The sequence below is a fragment of the Cetorhinus maximus genome, chromosome 7, assembly GCF_964194155.1.
Source record: "Cetorhinus maximus chromosome 7, sCetMax3.hap1.1, whole genome shotgun sequence".
Taxonomy (NCBI): Eukaryota; Metazoa; Chordata; class Chondrichthyes; order Lamniformes; family Cetorhinidae; genus Cetorhinus; species Cetorhinus maximus.
The window spans coordinates 44,998,983-45,025,952 of record NC_135885.1 but is presented as its reverse complement, the minus strand read 5'-3'; the positions used below and the strand labels follow the sequence as shown (position 1 = coordinate 45,025,952).

The 26,970-nt window shown below is 43.2% G+C and overlaps 1 protein-coding gene across 3 annotated transcripts in view; it reads right to left on the bottom strand.

The window, feature by feature from the left end:
* The window catches only part of LOC144682758 (spermatogenesis-associated protein 13-like), a 342,817-nt gene that overhangs the window by 39,520 nt on the left and 276,327 nt on the right, over positions 1-26,970 (bottom strand). For all 3 annotated transcript variants that reach the window (XM_078545414.1, XM_078545416.1, XM_078545417.1), the window contains 2 exons: positions 6,549-6,685; positions 5,000-5,179 (listed from right to left, as the gene is read on the bottom strand). In XM_078545414.1, coding sequence (XP_078401540.1) covers positions 5,000-5,179; positions 6,549-6,685 — 317 coding nt within the window. The remainder of the gene's footprint in view (positions 1-4,999; positions 5,180-6,548; positions 6,686-26,970) is intronic.

Here is a 26,970-nt window from a genome sequence, read left to right as displayed (position 1 = left end):
ATTTGCATATATAAGCAGAGTATCTTTTATGCACCATGCCAATTATTTCTTCAGTGTTATTAAGTATGCCATAAAATGGTGTGTTCCAATCTCCAACACACTTAATAGATCTAGGTGGATTCTCCATTGCTGTCCCTCTATCCTATCACAAGGGTGTAAGCCTCATAATGACATACACTTCAGAACTGATCAGATCATGATACTTTCTCTCATCATAAACTGGAATTTCTCTGGTATAAGGAGATATCACTTATTGACCTGTTATTCAGTATGCTTAATAAAATTGGTTATCTTTAATTTGACCTTCCAACATGCTGCACTTATTGTCTTCGTTAAAACCTCGATGTAGTGTTTTGGCAGCAAAAAGATAAAAATAAATGATTGATGGTGACAGAATAAATGATAAAGAGTGGGCACATTTGTGAGGAATAGGTGAAATACAAAATTATATATTTTTTTATCCATGGTTAAATTTGTGTAATATTGTAGCCTTCTTCTGCATGGTTTTAAAAATCATTTAAATAAACAAATACTGCACGAGCTTTAAGGAATATATCTATGCTTACAACCAGGGTAGAGTTAGCCAGCAGACCAGCCTGATTGCATCACCAGGATGACCTTAACGGAAATCTGGCTGAGAAGGGATGACTTCTTTCCCCTAAATGATGCTGCTCCATTTGGCTATACTTTCCACCACTTGCCCTGCCCAGACAAGTCGTGGTAGTGGTGTGAATCTCATCACCAAATCACAGCTTAGTCTATCTCCTTGTTACTTTGGCACCTCCTTTGAGCATCTCAATTTGTTCCATCTCTCTCACCTCTGATTCAAAATCCTCATTTCTACTACCTATACAAGTAACATAGGAACTTATCAGCTCCTGGTTAAGTAGCGTCTTGATTTTAAAATTCTTATCCTTGTTTTCAAATCCCTCTATGGCCTCGCTCCTTCCTATCTCTAATTTTCTCCAGCTCCACAACCCTCAGATATCTGTGCTCTGCTAATTCTGGCCTCTGGTGCATCCCCAATTTTAATTACTCCACCACTGGTGGCAGTGCTTTCATTTGCCAAGGCACCAAGCTCTGGAATACCCTCCCTATATCTCTCTGCCTCTCAATCTCACTTTCCTACTTTAAGACACTCCTTAAAACTTATCCCTTTGAGCAAGCCTTTGATCATCTAACCTAATATCTCCATACATGCTTTGGTGTCATATTTTATTATGCTCCCATGAAGTACCTTGGAACATTATATTAAAGTTGTTGTTGAGATCGCTTCACTGCCTTCACTGATGTGTCCTCAGCATCTGCACTGTGTAATTTCTCATTCTCAGCAATTTCAACCACAGTCTCAATTCATCATATCCTCTGCCATTCTTTCCTCACTTAACCTCTCCCTAACCCATGTTCACAGTTATCCACTTGACTTTGCTATCACAAATAGCTTCGTTGTTCCCATCACGTCAATTACACATAACGACATCTCTGATCACTTCTTTGTATTGCTTCCCACCCTCATCCCCTTTCCCCTCAAAATCTTACTTCACCCTGGGAAAAAACCTCTCTGCAAATTCACTTAAACTGCACTTTCAAGACCCCAAATGGGCTTTGACCCTCTGTTCACCAGAACATTTCTGAAGCTATCCTTTTGCTGAGCCACACCCTCAACTCCTCCTTTGATGATACCCTAGTCCCCATTAAAACTTTGATCCCTTAAATTGAAAGGATGCAGACTTGAATGGATATGGCAGCTGACAGGTTTAGCTCTTCACTGACAGGACCAAATAGGGACTATTGAGTCCTGCTCTCATCTTCCAAAACTGCTCACTCTTGGAGAAACATCTGGGAATGCAAAGATAATCCCAGTTAAACTTCTCTCATTCTCCCCTCCAACAAGCACGAGAAGCTCAGATTTTTTTTGTCACAAAGATTGGCTGCCTCTGCCACTCCCCTCTTCTACCTTACTGGGCTAAACTTCCTCAAAAGCTCCCCCTGCCCTAGCCCCCAAATTGTATCTTTCCCTCCTGCTCCCTTGGCCCTATTTCCACTAAATTGCTAACCACTGAACCACCCTTCTTGGTCTGTGTATTAGCTGATATTGTCAGTCATTCTCTCTCCTCAGGTACTATCCCCTCTCCTTCAAAACTGTAACAATCAACCATTTCCTCAAAACAAAACAACCTGCAAAAAATAATCCACAACCCTCTGTCCTTGCAAACCATCACCCATTTCCAATCTTCCTTTCATCTTTAAAGTTCTTGAACATTTTGTCGCCTCTTAAATCTGTGTCTCTTTATCCTCTACCATTATTTCTCTACAACTGATAAAACAGAGATGACATAACTGTAGTCTAGGTGCACCTGCATGCCAAAGCTCCAACACATCCCATGAGAAAACATTAGGTCTATGGCAGAAGTTTAAAGTTATGTCTTTCTATAAGGGGTCCTATCCAAAACATTTATCTTTTTCCGATATCAATGCCAGATAAGGGGCTCAATGTTGACAGTAATATATTAACATGGATGGAGGATTGGGTAAAGGGCAGGAAGCAGACAGTATGGTTAAACTAGACTTTTTCAAGTTGACAGGTTGTATCTAGTGACGTCAGAACAAGGGAAGAAACTGGTGAGTAGCTGGTGAGTTTATTTAAGTCTTAATTTTATTTCTGTTAAGTCATTTAATAGTCTAATGAATAGAGACACGGCAGGGCAACTTGGTCCTCTTGGAATGCAGGTCCTTTTCCACAAGGGAACTCGAGGATATTTCTCTTCTCCCAGACAACCACATATACAGGAAGTGTCATCAGCTGAAGCAGCTCGAGCTCTGGGTATCGGAGCTGACATCACTGTGGTGAAGTTGCGACCTAGATAGTCATTGTCAACTTGCAGCTTAAGGGTGTGTGGGCAGAGAGGGGCTGGGTGACTACCAGGCAGTCAAGGAAGATCAGGCAGATAGTGCAGGAACGCAAGTGCTTCTCACTTTCCAACCTGATCTAAATACTAGTGAGCATTATGGTTTTTATGGGGGCTGCTGCTAGAGCCAAATCCATGGTATGCCACTGGTTTAGCTAAACAGTGTGGTTGGGGGGTGGGGGACATGAGGAAGATTGGGAAACTGGAACCAGCAATTATAGGAAATTCTATAGTTAGGGGAAAAGGCAGGCTTTTCTGTGGCCACAAATGTGAATCCAGATTGGTATGTTGCCCCATCCCCCAACACCATGTCAGGTCATGAATATTGCTGCAGAGTATCTGAGGGGGAAGGGTGAACAGCCAGCAGTCATGGTCCTTATCGGTACTAACAACATAGGTAGAAAGAGGGCTGAGGTCCTGCAGACAGATTTTAGGGAGCTAAGAAAGAAACTAGCAAGCAGGACTTCAGAAGCAGCAGTCTCCTGGTGCCATATGCTAGTGAGTATAGAGGTGGGAGGATAAAGCAGATGAATACATGGCTAAAGAGATTATGCAGGAAGGAAGGCTTTACATTCCTGGGACATGAGGTGGGGTCAGAATAAGAGGGAATGCAATAAGGTGTAAATTAGGTTTACATTGCATATATGTGAACACACAGAGTGTTGTAATAAGATTGAGGAACTGCAGGTGCAGGTAGCCACATGGGTGTATGATGTTGTGCTAATAACTGGTTCAAAAAAGACAGGACTGGGTGCTAAGTACTGGTCCATTGAGGAAGGAAGCATTGTTGGATCTGGTTTCAGGGAATGAAGTGAGTCATGTGGATGAGGATCAGGATCAAGTGTCAGTAGGACAGCATTTAAAGGTCAGTGATCATAGTATTGCAAGGTTTAGGTTAGCTATGGAAGAAAACAATGAGCAATCCAAAATTAAAAATACTTAATTGGGGGAGGGCCAATTTCAATGGGGCTAGAATGGATCTGGCCCAGGTAAATTGGACTCAGAAAATTGGCAAACAAAACTGTAATTGAACAATGGGCTACCTTTAAAGACAGGATAGTTTGGGTTCAATTACGATACATTCCCACGAGGAGGGAAAGGCGGGAGAACAAAGCCAGAGCTCCCTTTATGAAGTAAGAGATAGAGAGTGTGAAGAAGCAGAAAAAAGGTTTGTACGACAGACGTCAGGTTGATAATACGAGTGAGAACTGGGTTGAATATAGAAAATTCACAAGGGGGAAGTGAAAAAAAAAAGCTAAGAGTTTATGAGAAGAGACTGGCAGCCAACAGTTTTTAGAAGATCACAACCAATGCATTCACCATCTCTGCAGCTGCCTCTTTTAGAACCCGAGGATGTAGGCTATTGGGTTCACGGAATCTGTTAGCTTCTGGTCCTGTTAATTTCTCCCTTCATTAATAATAATGACTTTTAAGTTCCCCACTGCCATCAGGTATTTGGTTTCCCCCTTTTTTTTTTTTGCATCTTCTACCCCAAAGATAGGCAAAATATTTACTAAATGTCTCTACCATTTCCTTATTCCCCATTATAATTTCTCCTGTCTCTGTCTCTAAGAGACCCACATTTCCTTTTGCTGCTCTCCTTCTTACACACTTGTAGAAGCTCTGACAGTTTGTCTTTTTATATATATCTTGCTAGTTTACTTCAATATTTTAGTTGCTCTTCCTTCATCAATACTGTGATCATTCTTTGCTGGTTTCTAAAATTCTCCAAATCCTTACATTTACTACTACTCTTGGCAATATTACAATCTCTCACAAATAAGTTTTTGATTTAGACATGTTGCAGGAAAGTGCAAAGAAATGTCAGTCTTTTATCCTGAATGTGAAGTGCAACAAATCATGTGTGAGGCAGTCACAGGATCAGAGTGGTAAAGGAAGAATTTGCTTGCCTTCTGCTGAACCAGTCTGTGTATATTCCAAAGGAATTAGGAAGCGGGGGATGAAGAGGGAATGCAAAAGGAAAGGAGACTTAAAACCTTATTTTTAATTTGAGGGTATCAAGTAAAAATGTCAACCTGCCCTGAGAAAATCATCACTGTACTTCTGTAATTTTGTACTGAAAAACATACTCGAACAAAGCTAGCAGGAAACCAGGCTTCTTTGTCTTCAATCATGCCCCACCACCATTCCTTGTTGGAGGCATCAAGCACTCGGATGACTTCTCCGGCTTTGAATCCAAGTTCCTGGTCGTCCATGGTAACATGATCCCATAATGCCTCTGCATAGACAATGTGGCCATCGCTTATCAGCTACAGAAAGAAAGAAGTTTCAGTTTACAGCAGCCTCAATAAATGAAAGCAAAATGTCACAAAATATATACTATTTCCATTAAGAGCTAATAAATTTAGCACTGTGGGTGTACCTACACCACAGGGACTGCAGTTCAAGAAGGCAGCTCACCACCACCTTGTCAAAGACAACTAGGGATGGGCAACAAATGCTGGCCCAGCTAGCAAAGCCAACATTCCGTGAATGAATAAAAAAAAATACAGTAAGTAGCAGGGTCCCTCAGTGGCTCTGAGTTTAACCAGTGAATACCTGAGCCACACAGAGAGTAGGACTTCAGGTTCATTCCCTGGTCTGTGTTGTTACCTGATCTCAGACTAGACAGGCAAAAGGACACTAAAATTGGCCTCAGTTGGAGCTATAAAGTGGAAAATAGGTCTATGCTGTGATCCTCCAAATGGTGAAACAGCCTGCCGATACTCTTGGTAAATAAAAAGAGTACTTGCTCCAGATGCTAGAGGATGCCTGGCATCTGTGGAACAGCAATGCCACAAGTAGTAGTGTGGGAAGAAAAACTGGCTGAAAAAAATTTGAAAATAAAAAATAAATCAGTAACTCAGCTTCCATTATTTATAATAACTATTTAGTTGCCTCAATTAACTTCTACATGATACAAAATATATGTAAAGGAGGAGGTAAATCTTTCACCGAAAGGTGGTGCAATGAACAAAACGCATCTTAGGTAATGTTGCAGGTCATGGCACTTCAAAGGAAAAACCCACAAAAGCATTTTTATAAAATTGCATGAAAAATGAAAAGCACTTCAAAGAAGAATAAGGAATGTTTGAACAAGGAAATGAATGATAAAATTAAAATTAGCAATGATTTAGAAATCACCAATGACCATCCAAGACCAAATAGAAGACAGCACTGCCAACTCTCCAAGGAAACAGAGAAAAAAGAATTAGCACTTCCAAAGGATAGAAAAGTGTCTAAGAAATGAGCAGAACATGACAGAAGGCATAAAAATACTTACCAGTCTTTGAAACTGTTAGCAGTGGCCTTGTTAATTCGAATAGCATATCACCCATGATCTTAGAAATCCTCTGATTTGACTTGAGCAATGCTATGGCATTTGTGCTTGTGCAAATAACAGAAAATGTAAAGAAACACACATTCATGGACTCTTTTTGTTTTTACAACCAGGTTGATGTGTGCTCCAATGAAGTAGTCCACTTAAGTGTAGGGCTGATATTCACGATATACGTCAAATTATTTTATGACATTCTTCACAGATGCCAATGCTGTATAGGTGGTTTCTAGTTTTTAACACCTTTGAAATCAAGCTTACTACAATAAAGGATAGCATTTATTAAAGATAAAGATTAATACCTCATTAATAGCAAGCTGTTCTCCACCAGGCTGGAGGTATCTGGGATTTGCATGGCGTATTTCCTCATATACAAAATCTTCCTCACTGCCATTGTCATCACCGAGTGCAGAAGACTCTGTGCCTCCATCAGCAGAAACTAACAAGGTAAAATGTCATATTTAAAGATAAACATATAGAATCTTTTTATCACTTTTCAATTTTTAACTGCATTATAGCTCAGATTTTGCAACCATGGCAAATTAAATTATGTTGAGACATGCCTTTACCAAAAACTCAATTCAATTCAGCTCAGACAGCTTACCCATCCAAGTTATCTAATGCAAACACTTCTCTCTAATTTCAATAAAATCCTGACACATGAAAAAGCACCCAGAGTGTTTTCTGGTGGGGGTGCAAGGGGACTTGACAATAGTTTTTAAAGAGCTGTTTCATGCTTTAAAGAGAAAGCTGTAATGGTGGTAGAAAAGATAAGTTATTGTTTGGTTGCAAGTTCTGATGCAAGCAGTGCACCAAAGGCGAATGGTCCGAATTTGGGGCTGAAGGCCACTCCAGGGGAAGACAAACATGAGCACAAACAGTTAGGTACAAATTTCTTGTAGAGACCCGGGATATAAGTTACGTATTTTGTCAAGAGATTGGTGTGGTATTGGCATTAGTTTTTGTAATTCTCATGCTACATAAGATGATTAATTCAGTTGTTTTCTGAGCAATTACCTAGGGAAGGAGTCAAGCTACTCAATTAAAATACAAATATATCACATTCACAGCTGCAGCCAAACAGCAGTGAAACCTCATGTGGGACGGTATATAACCATGAGCCATTGTGAACTAAATTTCCCCGTCTAAATAAGAAAGTTAACATAATTGAGAGTCTGTATAGAAATATCCACCCTTATCACTCTGTTGATTGCAGCATTAGAAAGGCAAAATAAGGTACACAAAGGATTTGGGATAGTCAGACAGCATTAGAGTAAGAAAGAGTTAGGTTTTACATGGGATCAGACTAAGAGAGAATGCAATATGGTCTAAATTAGGTTTGCATGTAGATACACAAGCACAAATAAGGTTAGTATTCTGCAGGTGCAGATAGCCATGTGGAAACATGGGGCTGAATTTTGCCCTTGACGGGCTGACCACCGCTGAAACGGGCCGCGCCGCCATTTTGCGCGGGTGGGCCAATTAAGGCCTGCCCAGCGGGTTTGCAACTCCCATGTACAACGGGAAAATCGAATCGGCGGCGGACGTGTTCAGACTGCCGGTTCAAATGGGGAACCAGCAGTCTGTATAAAGAGTGGCCAGGCAGCCTCCTTGAGGCAGTTCACCATGGCCACTCATAGGGAAGGACATGGTGGTTTGAGGGCAGAGGAGGAGGAGGGGGGCAAGCTGCAGGGTAGGCCAGCGGGGGGGGGGCCACTGTGCCCCTCAGTTCTCAGATGACTGCCTTGCTGTCCTCCTCCAAGAGGTGTCCAACCGTCGGGATATTTTGTATCCAGGGGATGGGAGGAGGAGGGCCCCTCACGTCACCAGGCAGACGTGGTAGGAGGTGGCAGTAGCTGTAAGCTCCCATGATGATGTGCGGTGCACCAGAACGCAGTGCCGCAAGCGCTTCAATGATTTGCTGCGCTATGGAAGGGTGAGTACCATGTCAGCCTTGGCTATTTGACCCAGCAGGTAGCCTTACCCTTTGAGCACCCCCGCTACCGCCACGTCTTAGTGTCGTTACTGCATTGGGTATTTGGCGCACGCTGGGTGGGCAAACAGATAGTAACCATGCTTACATCAGCCTTAGGTGGTTGTGGAAAAGATGGGTTCTCCATGCAGCATATGTTGGTGTTTGTTGCATTTGAGTAGTCTGGGGGCAACCTGCAGGGGAGGCAGCTAGACACATACTCAGAACTCCAACACATGTCTTATTGATGGTGATGAGATGGTGGAAGGGGAGCCTCAAGGTGTCATGGCCAAGAGCCATCTGCTGGCCTCGGCGCCGCACCTAGTTGCGCCTCCTTGCCATGAGCGCTAAGACCCGTGTGTTATTCAAAGTGATGGACGCCGAATGTGTCCAAGGCGTCCATTGTGGGAGGGGGTTGGGAGCAGCTGTACCATCTTCTGGGGACTGATCACCAGTTGTGTGGACAGGAGCCGCTGGAGGGGTCAGATGGGCCACTGTGGTTGGGGTGCGGCGTGCGCATGCAGAGTACATGAGCGATCAGCCCCAATAAATGCTCTTCTCTGTTCTGCAGGCAAAAACAGAGCACAATATGAGGGAGCGGCAGTGGACTGGTGGTGGGTACGCCGTGCTGCAGCGCCTCACCACCTATGAGGAGCAGTACATGGAGCTGGGGAGGAGGCAGGCGGCCAGGTCGGCAGGTGTTGGCGAGGCTGGGGTGCAGTGGCCAGGTATTTGAGGGCCACAGTCCCATCCACTCTGTCTCCCCACCATCCAAAGCACTGATGGTTGCTGCAATCGTTAATGCTGCAACACTGCTCATTCACAGACTGATACAGTCAGACGTGTGGGTCATACACAAAGGTCCCTCGGCCCCTTGAGGATGCACGTCTCTAGCACCTTCCAAAGTCACCTTATCCCATTTGTGACCACTGTCCCCATGGCCTAACATGCCATGGCATCGCTGTTGCACATCCAAAGACGTTTTGCATCTCAGGAGAGTTTCTACCTCCATCACCCTTTCAGCCAGTGCGTCCCACATTACTCTGTCCAAAAGGTGCTTAGCACCTCACCTGTCAACCTCATGGCACTGAGATAAATGCCACCATGTTAGTCATCCCTGCGCCAAGGGGAAATGTTGCCATCTGTCCACCTGTTCTATGCCCCTCATAACTGTATGAAGCTCAATAATGTGACCTGTCAATCTCCTGTGCTCCACGGCAAATGTCGCAAGTGTATGCAATGTATCCACATCACTCCAACTCTCTAGGCCAGCATGTATCCAGGTCAGGTACCTCTGCACTCTCCCCACTCCAATGCCATCCCTCCCATGAAGCGCAGGTCACAATTGGACACAGAAGTGCAGATGTGGCCTCGACAGCGTTTTCTGCTCTTGCATCATGACCTCCCTTTTCCTACATTCTATTCCTCGTCTAATGAAGGCACGCCTGGTTTTGACCTTGTTAAATGCCTTATGTTCCTGTTCTGCTGCCTTAACGGGTCTACCCAGCAAGGTCCCTGTAATCTTTGTGACTTCCCACGGTCCTTCAATTATTCATGTATTCCCGTACCTTGCTTGCCTTGCCCAGTGCTTAACCAAACACTTATCCATATAACATTCCATGTGGCATTCCTTAGGCCATCTGACCAGCCTGTCTGTATGCGCGTGTAATGTTCGGGCCTCCTCTTGACTATTTACCACCCCACCAATGTTCGGCTCCTTAGGTTCTTGAAGGCTGAGCGAGTTATGAGGCTGGGGGGGGGAAAGGGATGAAAGGTGTTACTGACTGAACGCTAACTGATGCACTGTCCTTGTTGTTAATTTCAGCAACATGTCCAGAGCCCCCCCCCCCCCCCCCCCCACCCCCACACCTGAGAGCCAAGGATTGCAACTTGTGGCACATCATTTCAGCCAGCCAGGCACCAGCGCAGCGACAAACACTTCGGTGGGGAATGTAACGTCGGCTAGTGTCCCAGGGCAAAGTGGAGAGGGCACTTCAAAGAGAGCTTCAGGCTTCCTCCACTGAGAGATTGGCAACTCTCACGGAGAGGGGCTTCAGTCGGATTGAGACTCTTCTGATTGGGTTACGCTGTGACCTGCAAGCCCTCACAGCGCTAATGGCCACAGGTGGTCATTCCAATGTGGGAGATGTTCTGGGCACCAAGAGTCGCCGCTCGGTGCCCATGCATCTGCGGCAAGCAGGGGGGTCCAATGTGACCTCACATCCACGCAGCAGCTGCCTGTCGTCGCTGCGAGCTCCTCTCAGGGCGCTCCAGATGAGGGCAGCAGCTCCTCCACCCGTCTGCCAGTGACCGTTGCATCCGTTGAGGCTGCGACAACTGGGGAGGTGCCAGTTCTGGAACTGGCCACTCCCTCCCAGGCGGGGCCATCACAGGCTCCATGGGTCAGAGGACGCCTGCCAAGGTCATCGAGCCCAACAGGACAGCGGAGTCAGCAGGCTGTCTCACAAGCCACTCCGAGCGATGGGGCGGCACCTAGATGTAGCACCCGCAAACGAAAGCATAAGGTGCGTTAGGCACTCCACGGGTATGTCACCAGTGATCTTGTGTTGGCCCTAGATTAGGGAAAAAATAGTTATGTACGTCTGAGTGACGTTTGTGTTTTATTTTGGACTGAAAAAAGTCTACTTTTCTGACCATGGCCGAGGGTATTTCCTTTGTGCTGCATTTGTATGTTTCACAGACATCTCATGAGTGTTTGAGTGGATATTGATGTTTATGTACTAAGCCCTCGGTTGCAGCTGATGAGATGGAAGATGTCGCACCTAAGTGCCACGTGTGGAAGCGCCAGGCAATGCTGGTCCTGTTGATCGATATGTGTGAAGCTAGCTGAAGGTTCATTGGATTAAATTATCCTGGGTGTCTCTGCCTCCTTGGTGTAGTAGCAGATCGGCCTGCTGCCCCTCATCATCGTCCTGTGCTTCCTCATCCTCTGAGCCACTGCTGGATTCATCGCGTGCAGCCTCATCCAGTGCGTCAAGGTCTTCATCGTCAACTGCATCCACCCTTTCCAGCGCAAGATTGTGCAGAGCTTGCTACCACTATCACAGAGATGCGATCTGGGGGATACTGGAGTGCACCCCCTGAGTGGTCCAGGTAATGGAAGCGCATCTTGAGAAGACCGATGGTTCTCTCCACCACAGCCCTTCTAATGCCGTGGCTCCTATTGTAGCGCTCCTCAGCTTCTGTTCTTGGACGGCGGAGTGGCGTCATGAGCCACCTTCTGAGGGGAATGTCCTCATCACCCACCAGCCAACCATCCAGCCGAGCCGGTGCACTGAAGAGCGCCGGCTCCTGGGAGTGTCTGAGGATGTAGGCGTCGTGGGAGTTGCCTGGGTACCTTGCACAAACTTGTAGAATCAGCATCCTGTGATCACACACTATCTGCATGTTCACGGAGTGGAAGCCCTGGCTGTTGACGAAGGGACCGGGCTCACCTACTGGTGCTTTGATGGCCACATGTGTGCAGTCTATTGCACCCTGGACGCGGGGGAAGACAGCAATGGCCGCGAAGCCTCTAGCTCGCTGTATCTGACTTGCCTGGTCGCAGCGGAAGTGGATGAAGGTCAATGCCCGTCTGAACAGAGTGTCTGTAACCTGCTTGACACGAGTGTGTACAGCTGATTGGGAGACACCGCAAAGATCACCCACCGAGCCCTGGAAGGAGCCAGATGCATAGAAGTGGAGGGCAACTGTAACCTTCAAAGCCTCTGGCATGGGGTGTCCACCCACACAGTTAGGGGAGATCTCAGGGCCAATCATCTGACAAATATTGTTGACTGTTTCCCTTGACAGATGGAGCCTCCTTCGGCACTGCACCTCAGTCATATTGAGGTAGCTGGTTCGCCGCCTGTATATTCTGGCAGCAGGATAGTGGTGTCTTCTGCGGCCCCTTCCACCTTGGACAACCTCTTGGCTCTACGCCCCTGTGCCTGCGCCTGGCCTCCCAAAGGTGGCTCCCCTGGAGGCTGATTGTCCACTCCTGGCCTCCTCCTTATTCTATCCCTCCCTTCCTCCTCAAAGGAGCTGCCTCCAGTAGAGATGTCAGAACCCATACCCAGGCTAAATGGAGGCCTCTGGAAAGCTGCAGGCCCGATAAAGATTACTGTCTGCAGACTGGTGAGCTGAAGCTTCGAAGTACAGAGAAAGCTATTGGAAATCGATCTGAACTGCTAACAATCACACAGGCAAGTTTAAAAAACTTTCTGCATTAAATACTTCAGAAAAAACATGAACAACCCCTCTGAGCCCACATATCCCGACAGTGGATGAGGTTTGTTAAAAAGTCACTTACCCACCTGCCCATTGGACCCGGGCACCGAACCGAAGTTCGCATGGGCTCCTCAAAATCGGCGTCAATTTCCGAGTTAAGGGCCTTAACTAGGCCTTTAATTAATGGTGGGTGTGCGTCGCACTGCTTAGCGCGCCCGCCCAACTAAATATCGCCATGCCGCGCGGTGACGTCGGGGCCACTCGCGCGACATTTTAAGCGCTGACATGCGGGCTCTGCCACCCGTGCATCAACCAGAAAATTCAGCTCATGGTGTTGTAGTGATTACTGAGATCTGGCTCAATAAAGTACAGGACTGGGGACTAAATATTCCTGGAAAATATGTTGTTCAGGAAAAATATGGAAAGAAAAGAAAATGAGGAAGGTTGGCAGGATTGAACAAGAAGAATGCTGAAGAGACGAGAGGTCAAGGACAAAGTTGGGACCATTACAATACTGAGTGTATTCTATCGGCCACCGACTAATGGAAGATACAAAGGAGGAAGTTTGCAGGGAAAACAGAGAAGTGCAAAAACTAAAAGTATTTTTATTCCCAACCTAACATAGACTAGGTCAGTAACAGTGTAAAGGGCAGAGAGGGGGGAAAGAATTTCTGAAGTTTGCTCAGGAGAATTTTCTTGATTAGTATGTTTCTGAGCCATGAGGGAGGCATTGCTAGATCTGGTTCCGGAGATGAGTGGATTAAGCATCAGTACAGGAACATTGAGAGAGAATAGTGGGCATAGTGTCATAAGGTTTAGGTTAACTCGAAAAAAGGACAAGGAATTCCCATGGCAGACTTGTCAACAGCCAGAGCACATTGATTTAAAGTGACTGGCAAAAGGACAAAATGATAACATGAAGAAAGCTTTTTAATGTGATTAGTAGCTGGAATGTCCTGTCTGAGTGTGTGGTGGGGGCAGATTTACTTGTGGCTTTCAAAAGTGAACTGGATATGCACCTAAAGAGAAATAAATTGCAAGGGTACAGGGAAATGGCAGGGTAATAATGCTAGATAAATTTGAGTATTGCTGAAAAAAAGACATCTTGTCAAAGCTTTTCATCTTGCATTCATCAAGGCGATCACAAGAATATCCATGTCAGGGGAAGTAACAACTTTATACTGTATGAGAAGAGAGTGCTGATGGGTTAGCAAGTGGACTCTGATTGGTAGAGACGTTGCCATGGAGAATGCAACAGTTAATGGTGACTGACAGTTAACTGCCAAGTATTGTTTGAAATTTGAACGAGGCAGCTTGACTCTGATGGGTCAAGACATTGCCCTGAGGAATGAACTAGCGAATGGCTAACACTTATTTTGTTTAGCTGAAACAGGTGCAATGTGTGTACACGTTCTTTCTGTCTAAAAAGAACAGGGCCCAGTGTATTAACAAATGTAGCTTATGCAGTAGCAACATGAGTGACATTTACCATAAACAGGATGCTGTCGTCAAGCTAAAAAGACGTTCTGCCAAGTCACACAACTGAGTAGTGGTATATGAATTCCAGTGCCAGTGTGTAGCTAGGTACGTACGTCCCAAAGACTGGTGGTTCAAATCAAACAGCATGTCCCTTCCGCTGTTTGCAACAGGCAAAGTACAGGCCATACCCAACCAATCCAGGGTTGCAAAACTCCAAACACGATTGGGCAACATTTGCTAAGTATTCCTCAGAGTGTTAAAAATTACGCTGCCAACTAATTTAAGATTGTCAATCCAGCTCGCAGCGTGGCACAATTGCGTGTACTGGAAGCTACATATATTAATACACAGGGCCCTATTCTTTGCAAACAGAAGGAATATGTACACACGTTGCACCTGTTTCAGCTAAACAAGTGACAGCCATTCACTGACTCATTCCTCAGGGCAATGCCTTGACCAATCAGAGTCAAGCTGCCTGGTTTAAATTTGAAACAGTGCTTGGCAGTTAACTGTCAGTCACCATTAACTAGCACATTCTCCACAGCAAAACCTCTACCAATCAGAGTCCACTTGCTAACCAATCAGCACTCCCTTCTCATACAGTATAAAGTTGTTGCTTCCCCTGACATTGGTATTCTTGCGATTGTCCTAATGAGTGCAAAAGATGGAAAGCTATAGCAAAATGACTTTTTTCAGCAATACTCAAGTTTTGTACTACCAGACGACTACTAAATAAATTGTTCTTAAAGAGAACTGGCACAGATGCAATGGGCCAAATGGCCTCTCTCTGTGCATGTAACCATTTTATAATTCTACAACTAACCCCTTGTTCGGTGCTTTGTCAGGTGTTGAGATTGCTATGAAAGCATTACGTTTGACCTAACCACCAATATTCTGTCTAGATTTTCTTTGTACTAGTCAAGCTACAAACTTTCCAGAGCACTACATTTTTATTAATAGGCAGTTTACAATTTTAAATCATGACTTAGACTATGCTTGAAATTTCTCCCAACAAACTGACAACATATTGAGTGGCTTGTTTATTTCAATGCACGAGGACATTTCAGCTTGTTGCCCAGCCATGCATGCATGCACCTTAGAGGGAAATTACTCATCACCTGAGATAGGGAGGAAATCACATTGGTTTTCATGTCAGGATGCTGTTTAATCGATTTAAGCCAAATGGTTTGTATCCTCACAATAGTTTTGTTTGACAGATCAAAGAACACAAGCACTGGTTTGAGTCTTAGCAAAGTAGTAGCATTCTCACTACTGAGATAGAAATTCATGGGTTCAAGCACAACTCCAGAAACTAGACTGATGCTCAGTGTAGTACTGAGGAAATGCTGAATTATCGGAGGTATTGTCTTTCATATGAGACATTAAACCAAGATTCAGCTGCCCTCTAAAGTGGGCAAAGATAGAAGGAGCTTTTGAAGGGGAACAGGAAAGGTCCCTTGTCCAGAATCACATTTATGCCTTAATTAATCCCAGAAAAAAGAGATTATATGGTCAGTCATCATATTATTGTTAGTGAACCATGCTGTGTACAAATTGGCAGTCGAATTTCCCTACATTAGAACAGGGACCACACTTAAAGAACATGTCATTAGTTGTGAGATGCTTTGTTATGTCTTGAGAATGAAAAAGACACTGTTCAATTGCAAATTTTTCTTTACCAATTTAGCCTAATATAGTGGATTGCAACTCTAAATGGTCATATTTTGAGAGACTGAGTATACAACGATCAAGATAATTGACCATTGTATCTCACTTGCAGCACTACAACATAGTTTGATTATTAAGTAAGCACAAGTTATATAAACCGAGGACTGTGAGAGTTTGGTATTTACTAAAGGAATTACCCCTTGATACCCTTACCTCCTCACTACATATTAATATTCTCCCTAGCATTATTAATATGTAAGCACTGATTCTGGAAATTTTTGAAAGATTTACAAGTTTTATTTATTAGTAACATATTCACACTTCCATATGTGTAACATAATTAAACATAGAACTATAATTTTGGAACTCTCTAACATGAACATTTTTTTTCTGTTGGTAAAAGCAACCATGCAAAATACATCATCGCCCTAATTGCTGCAGCATTGTAATAAAAGCAAAACAAGACAATAAGCACAGTGGCATGTCATTCTTGACCTAACAGAAACAGTGCTATAAAGCTTGTATTTTATTTCTCAAAGGTCAGGATAAAATGTTCACTGAGTGGACAGAACATCCAGCCATCTAATGAAGAACAAGAAAAAATGAAACAAATGTGCATATGACTTTCATTAGGTGCATCAAAACCTCTTTCCACTGCTTCCCCCAAAAATTCTTTGCTATGCCTTTAACCCTTCCTCTCCTGAAAGCACCGCTCATGCTGCAAGCATGGTTCCATAGATGTCCAAACCATCTAGTACCTCATCCATGTTCTATCCATATATATTAGCCTGGATGTTGAAACCTTATCAGCTATTTCACCAAATGAATATCACATCTGAGCCCCAATTCGGTCTTTGCTCAGATGTTACACAATCATGCTTTCAACCTGTTGGAGTAGTAATCAGTTGCAGGAACAGGAACCTAACTTATTTCCTTCCCTGGCACGTGTTCTGCTGCCTGCACTGCTGCCCTGGATGAAGTACTATACTGCTTATGAGCTGGCACCAGAGAAAAAAATATGAAAAAGGCTGCCAGATTATCATAAAAATCCAAATGGTTCACAATTACAAACCTGCCACCACTAGGTGGTCTATCTTACGTATGCCTGTAGTCCCAAGATATCTGATTTACTCAATGTTCCCTTACATATCTTAGGAACGAGGACATCACAATGAGCAGCTTTGGAAAATTTTCAAGCAGCTTAAATAGACAGCCTCTACTCACATGATCAAATACCTTGATGAAGGCAATATAATGGTTTCCTTTGTTCACATCATTTCTCTTGCAGCTGCTAGACTGAGATTATCATGTCAATTGTAGATCTTCCAGCTCTAACGGCACACTGAGGTAGATGCATTCAGCAAGGAACCACAGTCTGACAAGGACAACAGGAGCAAATACTTTCCTCACAATGCTCAGCAGGGGGATGCCTCAATAGTTGTTGCAATCACTGTGATTGCCCTTTTCTCGTACAATGTCACAATATTTGTATCACGCGTATCCTAGGGGACTGCTCCTTCCCACCAGCAGAGACAGAGAAGTTCACGTAGATGCTGCAGGAATGCCTATTTCCCACGCTTGATGAGTTCAGGCGATATAGCATCAGTACCTGGAGCTTTACCCATGGCAAAAGAGCCATGGCTTTCCTAAGCTCCTCCACTATGGGTTCGATATCCAACTCTGTAATAACAGGCAAGCTTTTTATGGTGTCTAGAGCTTCCTCGGTGATAGTGTTCTCCCTAGAGTATTTATTCCAACTATTTATTGCAATCAGTGATGACCTCCTCTGCCTTTGTTTTCAGTGAAGCTGTTTTCTTTGCTGATGGACCTGTTACCTTTTTGATCCTTCCATACATGCCATGAGCACTCTGTGTTGAAAGACATCTGGATACTCTGGCAAAGAGTAACCAATAGTCATTGGTGCACTGCCTACCATGAACTAATCACTGGATCATGACCTCCTGAGCATCAATATCTCCACCACAAGGATATCTGCAACTGAAGATGGTGGCCATTGACACTATAAACTGGAACACAATTGCTGATGGCCATGATCAGGCATAAAATCACATGCGGTGACATGGGCAAGCGTCCTGACATCATCGCGCACTCTCACAATCTTTCAGTCGGCAGGCGGTGGCGAGTCAGCAGTGCACCCGCCAACAATTAAGAGGCCCATCAAGGCCCTTAGACAAGTAATTACTTTGTATTTTTCACTGCCTGCTCAACCATTCTGTTGGCAGTTGGGCAAATAGGCCAGGCGGCCTTTGCATTTTTAACGAAACCTCATCCACAGGCGGGATGAGGGTTCCAACGGCAAATATAAAACCAGTAAAAATTTTCTGCCATCATTTCAAACATGTCCCTCTTTTCATGGAACTGAGTCATATGTGGGGACATGTTTATTTCATCTTTAAAATCTTTATTGGTCAGTGTCCAATTCTTCAGCTCCCTGAGGCAACTTTGTGCTCTCAGGGAGCTGTCAGCACACACTCCCCCGTGCTTGCGCAGACTTCCACGCTCACCCTCCTCCTGCCCCCACTCTGGCAGTGCTGAGTGTTTCAGCGCGTCTTTCACACTGGCTGGCCATTAATTGGTCAGCCAGTATAAAATCAAGTTCGGGGCCCAATCATGGGCAGCAGTCCATTTCGCGGCCGCTCCCGGGCCTGCCCACTGTGCCTGCCCGATGAAGGGAAAATCCTACCCCTGGAGTTTGGAAGGGCATTGCGAGGTGAGCAGGAAAGAAAAGCTCAGCTGGTCGATAAGAGGGCCCAGAAAAACAGAGCACAACGAGTCCTGCACCTGCTCAGCCCACTGCCTTCCTCTACAGCAAGTGCATTAGAGACTGCCATGCCAGAGTCAGGCTCCTGAGCCACAGCAGGTGATGCTTAACACAGAGTTGACCACTAAGGCACAAACCATCGTCTTCCAAGAGAGAAGACTGCCTTAATGTAGCTTACAGTGAAATTAATTCTCAAGTAGGTAGCCTGGTACCACCTTCTCAAGGCAACTACAGATGGCTCTACCATATAATCCACAAAAGTCAGTCACCTGCATGGACAAGGATAGGATCATGCTGGCTTGTATGGCTTACTAACATAAATGGTGCATATGTCAACTGAGTGATGGGGAGATCAGTTTTTAAGCTTTCACCATTCATGAAAGGGAAAATTGATCTGCATTTGTTCAACATTTTACCATATTTCTTGGAAACATCACCCGACCGAGTCATTGTATGTGGAGTGCTTTAACTGTGATCATGTAGCCACAACCATTTTGTACAATAGTCCACAATAGCAAACAGGTTAGTATGTTATTTTGAGTGTTGTTGGCCAAGGGAGCAATGCTGGCTGGGTAACTGGGAGAACTTGTTTGTTCATAAACATCATGCAAGCACATCCACTTGAATTTATGATTTAACATAGTCATCTGAAGGATGGCATTATTGATGATGTTGTGTTCTGTCAGTCTACACTGGACTGTTGCCTGACTTAGATCAAACTTCTACAAAAGAATTACACACTCCTGAGACCTCTTCTGAGAGTTGGCCTTTTTTTTTGGATGGTTGATGTTATCATTGGAAAAACATTTTTTTGGTATCAACAGCAAAAATTATTTCCAGTAAACCTAGGAACATGATAACTGGGCAGAAATCTGAAGACTGATGGAATAAATCAGATGACCTCAGGGATGTCCTGTTTTCATTTCCTGGTTATCCTAAGTTCTAGAAATCTCAAGTTGAAAACACACATAGCCTATATTATGCGCTCAAGTTGGAGAAGGGCTTGAATCCACAATCATGCGAATCAGAAGCAATGTTAAGAGTTCAGCTGATACTTAAAAGACATAATGAATGCCATCAGTAACACAATATCGTTGACTACTCCTGCTCCATATATTTGTTTGTACTACAAATGGTGAGAACTGAAGTTTGGCACTAAACTAGGGGTCTGACATAAACTCATTTTAAATGGACAAAACCATGCTGGAGGGGACATTTCATGGCAGGAGCTGTTAGTTAGATGTTTTCCTGCACCTTCAGCTCAAAACATTTTTGCGGCACACCTTGTTGGAAGGGTAAGTTGGCAATGGCGCAGTGAGGGCTGCAGAGTATCTTGGACCTTGGTGAATGGCAGGACCAAAAGTCTTAATCAATGGGATTTAAGGATTGAGAAAAAAACAATGGAATGATGGAGAAAGAAAATAAACTAGAGTGGGTGAATTAGAGTCAAGTCAGGTACAGAAAAAGGAAGTAAAAATTGGATTAAGAAAGAAGAAAGGTAAAAATAGAAAACAAAATGTAAAATGCAATTTTAAAAAAAAATTCTAACAATTTATTATATGCAGGAATGTGACTCTACAGTTTAGACTGTTAACTTTTTTTGGACTGTAGAAATTGATTGATGTTGCATTAACAATTATCATTAATTAACATTAACTATGTTATTAATTATGAGCTCTAGCTTTCTGCAGCGAGTTTAATGCACAATCAATATGCAATCCTAGCAAGTTCTTAAAAATAACAGGGAGGCTAAGGACCAGAAGCCATTTGTGTGAGTAAATCGACCAGCAAGCTCTGGAAATTTGCAACTCTCGCTATCACTTGCTGGTTAATTTGCACATTAATAATGGTGTGCTGTTAACATTTTATTTTCCCAGGAAGATCGACCCACCATCCTCTCAAGAAACAGACGAATGAGGAACTGCATCAGTTGTTTAATTGTTTCTGAATAGGTTTCTCTTAAAATTAAAAAACTTTTTCAAAGGATAAAAATCAGCTTTTATTTGAGAACTGGCTTTAAAGGTTCAAAATTATTTGACTATGTTCCCCTAGTTACTCTTGTCTATTGTCTAGGAAACACAATTTTAGTTCAATTTGTAAATTTGTTTATAAACAATTTGGTAAAAACCTATGTCATGCAAATATAGCTGAAAGAACTGATTTAGAGTCTTATATATCAAATACCCAGCAGCCAGATAAAACAATCCAAACATAAATTTAACTTGGACCCCGAAATCAATTTCATTGTTATGAGCCCAAAAACAATGGTTCTGCACACATAGAATCACATTCCATTTATTCAAAACTCATAAACACTGATTCTTTTTAAATTAAGAGTGTTGTTCCAAAAGCATTATTAAAACTAAAAATATCAAATACATTTGGAATAGCATAGTTACATGGGTCTAAATTGAAATGATTCATGTATACACATCAAAATTGTTAAAAAAAAATTGCGTAGTGAGAAAATGTTTGTAAGGTTTAAAATCACCAATACAGCACTTTTCTCCAATGCTGTAATGAATATATGTAAAATCCATCTAACAATTCAGGAGGGGGAGATGGGATAAATGTAAGTTTAGGGAGGTTCTGGCCTACTTGTCAAGCACCAAGGAATGCAAAAGGTCAGGCTGATAAACATAGTGGAAAGTAGTACTATTGCTAAGAAACCAGAGGTAAGTGTTTGTTCAAGTAACTAGACTAGGGAAAATTGCTATTAAATAAGAATTTTCAGAGTAAAATACTGTAGCAAACAACTCTCATCCAAAAATCTTAACTGCATTTTACAGATTTTAAACATTTCTATTACAATTTGCATGGCCCTCAAATTGCACAATGGGATACTGTTTAATCAGTGTATAATGTATCCATCAAAAATTTTGCTCTCATTTTAGAGAAGATATTAGCCTGTTTAAAACACATGGATTAATGCCTCCACTAAACTAATGTAGAATGGAATTTCAGAAAAATGTATTGAACATTCAAGGCTCTGATTTTAAGTCCAAGACGTGCTGGGAACTGAGGTGCTGGTTGGGTGTTAGGGTTTTAGGCCTAATAGCACATGGGAAACCCAGAAATACAGTGCGTCTATCAGGTGCTTTTTAATTCAGCCACCTCATTAATCATTTTACTTCTAGGTTTCTGGGTAAATCAGTGACAGCAGGCATGATATGGACCCCATGACGTCTATCAATTTAAAGGAACAGTTCAAACGTGCAATTTTAAGGAGATTGGTGTTGGGAATGAAGAAGAGAAGAAAGTGTCAGAATGAAGTCCAGGTGGGCCAAGGCTGTCTCTTGTATCAGTGACACCTCTCTGGATATGCTGTGGACAACTGGAGAGAGCAACTCTTCCCTACTATGGGAGCAAGAAGCCTGCAGTGAAGACCAAGGTGGCAAAAGAACTGTTCCCTCTGTGCAGTCACTTTCAGCTGATTCATGACTCACATCTTAAGACGACTGTTGTTTGTATGCAGTCTGTTTGCTCCTTGCCTGACGTATTCCTAATTACTGCGCATTCATGCAGCTTGGAGGGAACATTGACTTGAGTTGAAGGAGGTGATCAGTAATAGCAGCAGGGTGCCATGCTCCTGTATTTAGTACAGAAAGCATTTTAATAACCTAAGTAAGTCACGAAAAGTGGGTGCAGTGACATATTAACCTACATCTAACTCCACCCCTTCAAATTTACCCTTGTCAAGCCTTCTCCAGCATATCACTCCACATGCAAGAACACACAAGACGACACAAGAATTTGGAGCAGGAGTAGGCCATTTGGCTCCTTAAGCCTGCTCCGCCATTCAATAAGATCATGGCTGATCTGATTTTAATCTCAACTCCATTTTTCTAACTGCCCAACATGACCCTCAGCATGTTGATCAAAAATCGGTCTAATTGAGCCTTGAATATATTCAGTGACCCAGCCTCTACTGGGGAAGAGAATTCCACAGACAAGTGACCCTAAGAGTAAAAAAAATTCTCCTAATCTCAGTCTTAAAAAGGAGACCCCTGTTTTTTTTAAAACTGTCCCCTAGTTCTAAACTCCCCTACGAGGGAAACATCTTCCAAGCATCCACCCTGTCAAGTCCCCTCAGAATCTTATATGATTGAAGATCACCTCTCATTCTTCTAAACTCCAATGGGTATAAGACCAACCTGTTCAACCTTTCATAAGAAAGGTTCCTAATTCCTCATCCCAGGAATCAGTCAAGTAAACATTCTCTGAATTGCTTCTAATGTAATTTTATCCTTAAGTAAGGAGACCGAAACTGTACACAGTATTCCAAATGAGGTCTAACACAGGCCATATACAGCTGCAGCAACATTTCCCTACTTTTATATTCTCTTCCCCTTGCAATTAATGCCAACATCCATTTGCCTTGCTAATTACTTGCTGTACCTGCATACCTACTTTTTGTGATTCATGTACCAGGACAGCCAGATCCGTTTGTACCTCAGAGTTCTGCGATCTCTCTCCATTCAAATAATATTCTGCTTTTCTATTTTTCCTGCCAAAGTGGACAAGTTCACATTTTCCCACATTATACTCCATCTGCCAAATTTCTGTCCATTCACTTAACCTATCTAAATCCCTTATATCTTCTTGACAACTTTCCTACCTATCTTTATGTCATCACAAATTTAGCTACTATACATTCAGTCCCTTCATCCAAGTGATTGATATGGATTGTAAACAGTTGAGACCCAGCACCTATTCCTGTGGCATTCCACTAATAATAGCTTGCCAACCCAAAAATGACCCATTTATCCCTTCTGTCTTTCCTGTTAGCTAACCAATCCGTTATCCAAGCAAATATGTTACTCCCTACACCATGAGCTCTTATTTTGTGCAGTAACCTTTGATGTGGCATCTTGTCGAACACCTTTTGGAAATCCAAACACAACACATCCACATACTCCCCTTTATGGTCTACTCGTTATTCCTCAAAGAACACTAATAAATTTGTCAAACATTATTTCCCTTTCGTAAAACCATTTTGACTCTGCCCAATTGTATTATGATTTTCTAAACGTCCTGCAATTACTTCCTTAATAATGGATTCTTGCATTTTCCCTATGACAGATGTTAGGCTAACTGGCCTACATTTTCCTGCTTTCTGTCTCCTTCCTTTCTCGAACAGAGGTACATACGAACATGTGAACATACGAATTAGGAGCAGGAATAGGCCATTCAGCTCCTTGAGCCTGCTCTGCCATTCAAAAAGATCATAGCTGATCGGAATGTAATCTCAATTCCATGTTCCTGCCTACCCCTGATAAGCATTCACCCCCTTGTTAATCAGGAATCTATCTAGCCCTGCCTTAAAAATATTCAAAGACTCTGCTTCCACCGCCTTTTGAGGAAGAGAGTTCCAAAGACTCTCAACCCTCAGAGACAAATGTCTCCTCACCTCTGTCTTAAATGAGCGGCCCTTTATTTTTAAACAGTGGCCCCCTAGTTATGGTGTTACATTAGTGATTTTCCAATCTGCTGGGACCTTTCCAGGTCACAACCAATGCATCTACTACTTCTGTAGCCACTCCTTTTAAGCCATAAAGTCAACCGTTAGTTCTAATATAGTTATCCCAGTACCTTTTCCCTAGTGATTGTAATTGTTTTAAGTTCCTCCTTGCCTTTTACCTCTTGATTTTCAATATATTTTTCATATATATTTTGTGTCTTCTAGCCATGAATCTTGTAGGTGCACCCTTCCCTTCTCTTTCTATTCACTTCCTCACATCCTCATCTATCTATCCACCACTCCCATTCATCCTTAAACAATGTCATGCCCCTCCCTCAGTCACTCTTATTAAATGCACTGCCATCCCTTAGGATGAACACGTGCTATCACACTCTTTCATATGTCTCTTCTACAAGGAGGAAAGGAAGAGAGCACGGAACACCAGAGAGGGGGAGAATCAACAGGGGCCCTCCAAACATCTCATAACTAACAAGCACACCAAGGTAGTAGCAGTGGAGATGAGTGGCTTTTCCTTGGTCTTTGCCGATAGGAAGATGTGGAGCTCCCAGCTACCATATAGTACTCAAGTCACATTGACTTAATTTCAACAAGTGAAATATGACCAGCTTCATAATGATAATGCAACATATTCTTACCTTTCCCAGAACTAATTTGTGTCTTTTATCTCCCACAGGTCTTCACGTATACAGTGTCAGTTGGTGGAGGTCACGGATGATGATTCCTCAGAGGAGCTGACTCATTTTGAGGGTGTACCAGTTGAGATGCCCATACTTTTGTTGGGACCAATAAGACAGATATGGTTGTATTTTTACTTGGTGACTCATTTACAAATGAGCAACACCAGATAGAGGAGACGGGCAGCGGAAGAGAGTCCACTTTGAAGATCCCACTTTGAAGAGCACAGCTTTCTTGAAGCTCTGCTGGATGCAGGTTCAGCATACTGGGGACCATCAACAAAGAGGAGAATTATTGAGCAGCATTAGACCACATGTGATGCACAGACAGGTACTCAAAGTAGGATTCACACAATTGCAGAGACACTGGTGGAGTCCCCCTCAAGCAGGAGAGGGATGATGTCACAGGCCTCTGAGATGATGTGTTCTTCCATGGATTGAGTAGCCAGAACTGTGGACCATCACAGCTTTTAAATCAAATGAGTCCATGCCTCCTTCAACAGCACATTGAAGACTCTGGATGCAAACACATCTCGCACCTTAAATGATTTGACAGATACTCTACCTTCGGCCTTACTGGGCTGCACTTATCTGCAAAGTGATCTCCAACACAGTGAAGTCAGCTGGGCCTTGAGGGATGATAAGGAATAGTATCACAGAAGTGGAGACTTCACTCAAAGCCCTTCGACTCCTCACTAACAGCCCACCTCTCAGTCCTGCCAATAGTGGCACAGCCCCTTCACAGGTGCAGTCTCAATCGGGGTCCTCACAAGCTCCAAGTTACAAAGGACATGGCCCAAGAGTATCTTGGCAGTCAAAGATGGGATCTGAACAGTCTGCTTCTGCCTCTGCAAGACAGCTTTCATCTCTTAGATGAGAAGCAGGAAAGGGAAGAATAAAGTTTTGTCGTTGCACAGGGATACACACATGGGTGTCTGAGACAATTTTAAATAAGTGTTTTGGACAGGAGACACAGAGAGAAATGGAACTTGTTTATCCTCTCCCTGTCTGTCCGTAAGTAGAGGTGTTTCTGAATTATTTTTAAAGGTAGGTTGTGGTGTGTTTCACCAAACCCTCAGTTTGCGTGATCCAATTTAATAATAACTCGCAGCAAACTCATGTTATGATTACCTCAGAAAGTTAATTTATTCACATTCAAACCCGGTGGGGTGGGTTGGAGGTTGGAGCAGTCGTGGTGTGTGCAACCACACACACATATATATATATATATATATATATACAGTAAGGGGAGATAGAAAAGAGGACTATTTACAACTATGGGCAAAAACAGTAAAAGAACGATAGAAATGAATATTCATTCATGTGATTTCCAGAGTCCAAGAAATCAAAATCCAGAGGGTGTTACCTTCCTGGCAGAGTTCAGTCCAGTTGAATTTCTGGTTGGAGACAATAACACGAAAATTCTTGAAAGCCATGACAATGCAACGCGATGGGCTTTATGTGCTTAGACTGCTTGGTGGGCGATGATCAGAGACTTGTAAAATTAAACAGACTTTGAGGAGTTGAGAGATGGTGGTCAGTTGATTATTCATCTAGGAGCTGCTGGAGTTCCTTCCAGTTGGTGTTAGAACAGCAGACTGAGTTGTGAGGTTAGAAAAATAATATTAAAAGGCTAGATGCATGGGGTCATGTGGAATGGCCCGTTAATGAGTTAAGGGGAGGTGGTGGCGTAGTGGCATTGGCATTGTCACTTAACTAGTATTCCAGAGACCTGGTGTAATGTTCTGGGGACCTGGGTTTGAATTCCATAATGGCAGATGGTGAAATTCGAATGCGATAAAAAAAATCTGGAACTGAAAGACTGATGATGACCACTAAGTCATTGCCGATTGTCGTAAAAACCCATCTGGTTCACTAACGTCCTTTAGGGAAGGAAATCTGCCATCCTTACCTGGTCTGGGCTACATGTGACTCCAGGCCCACAGCAATGTGGTTGATTCTTAACTGCTCTCTGACCAAAACCAGTTAGGGATGGGCAATAAATGCTGGCCTTGCCAGCGACGCCCGCATCCCATGAACGAATTAAAAAAATTGCAGCCTCGCAAGCAGTTTCTGTGCCTCTTGCCAAAATACATTGTTTCCCTTAGGAGTGAAGTGGTGGCTGTTAACACTTCTTCAGGTGTAACAAGTTTTGATGTCTCTGTCTTTGTTAATGCCCTGGTTGGAAAAGTCAGTTCACCTGTTAGTAATTTAGTTTCATGATTTTAATGTGGCCTTACAATGGGGTGCGAGATTCCACAAGGATCAGAGTGGAACTCAATTGTTCTTATAATTTCTGTTGGTAGCACCCAGGACAGACGGTCAATCTTGAGTCATGTGACCTGTAGCTGCCATTTTGTAGTTCAGCAGATGTCCATTTTAAAGTTCAGCAGATGTCAATTTTAAATTAGCAAAATTTTAAATTAGCAAAAAATAA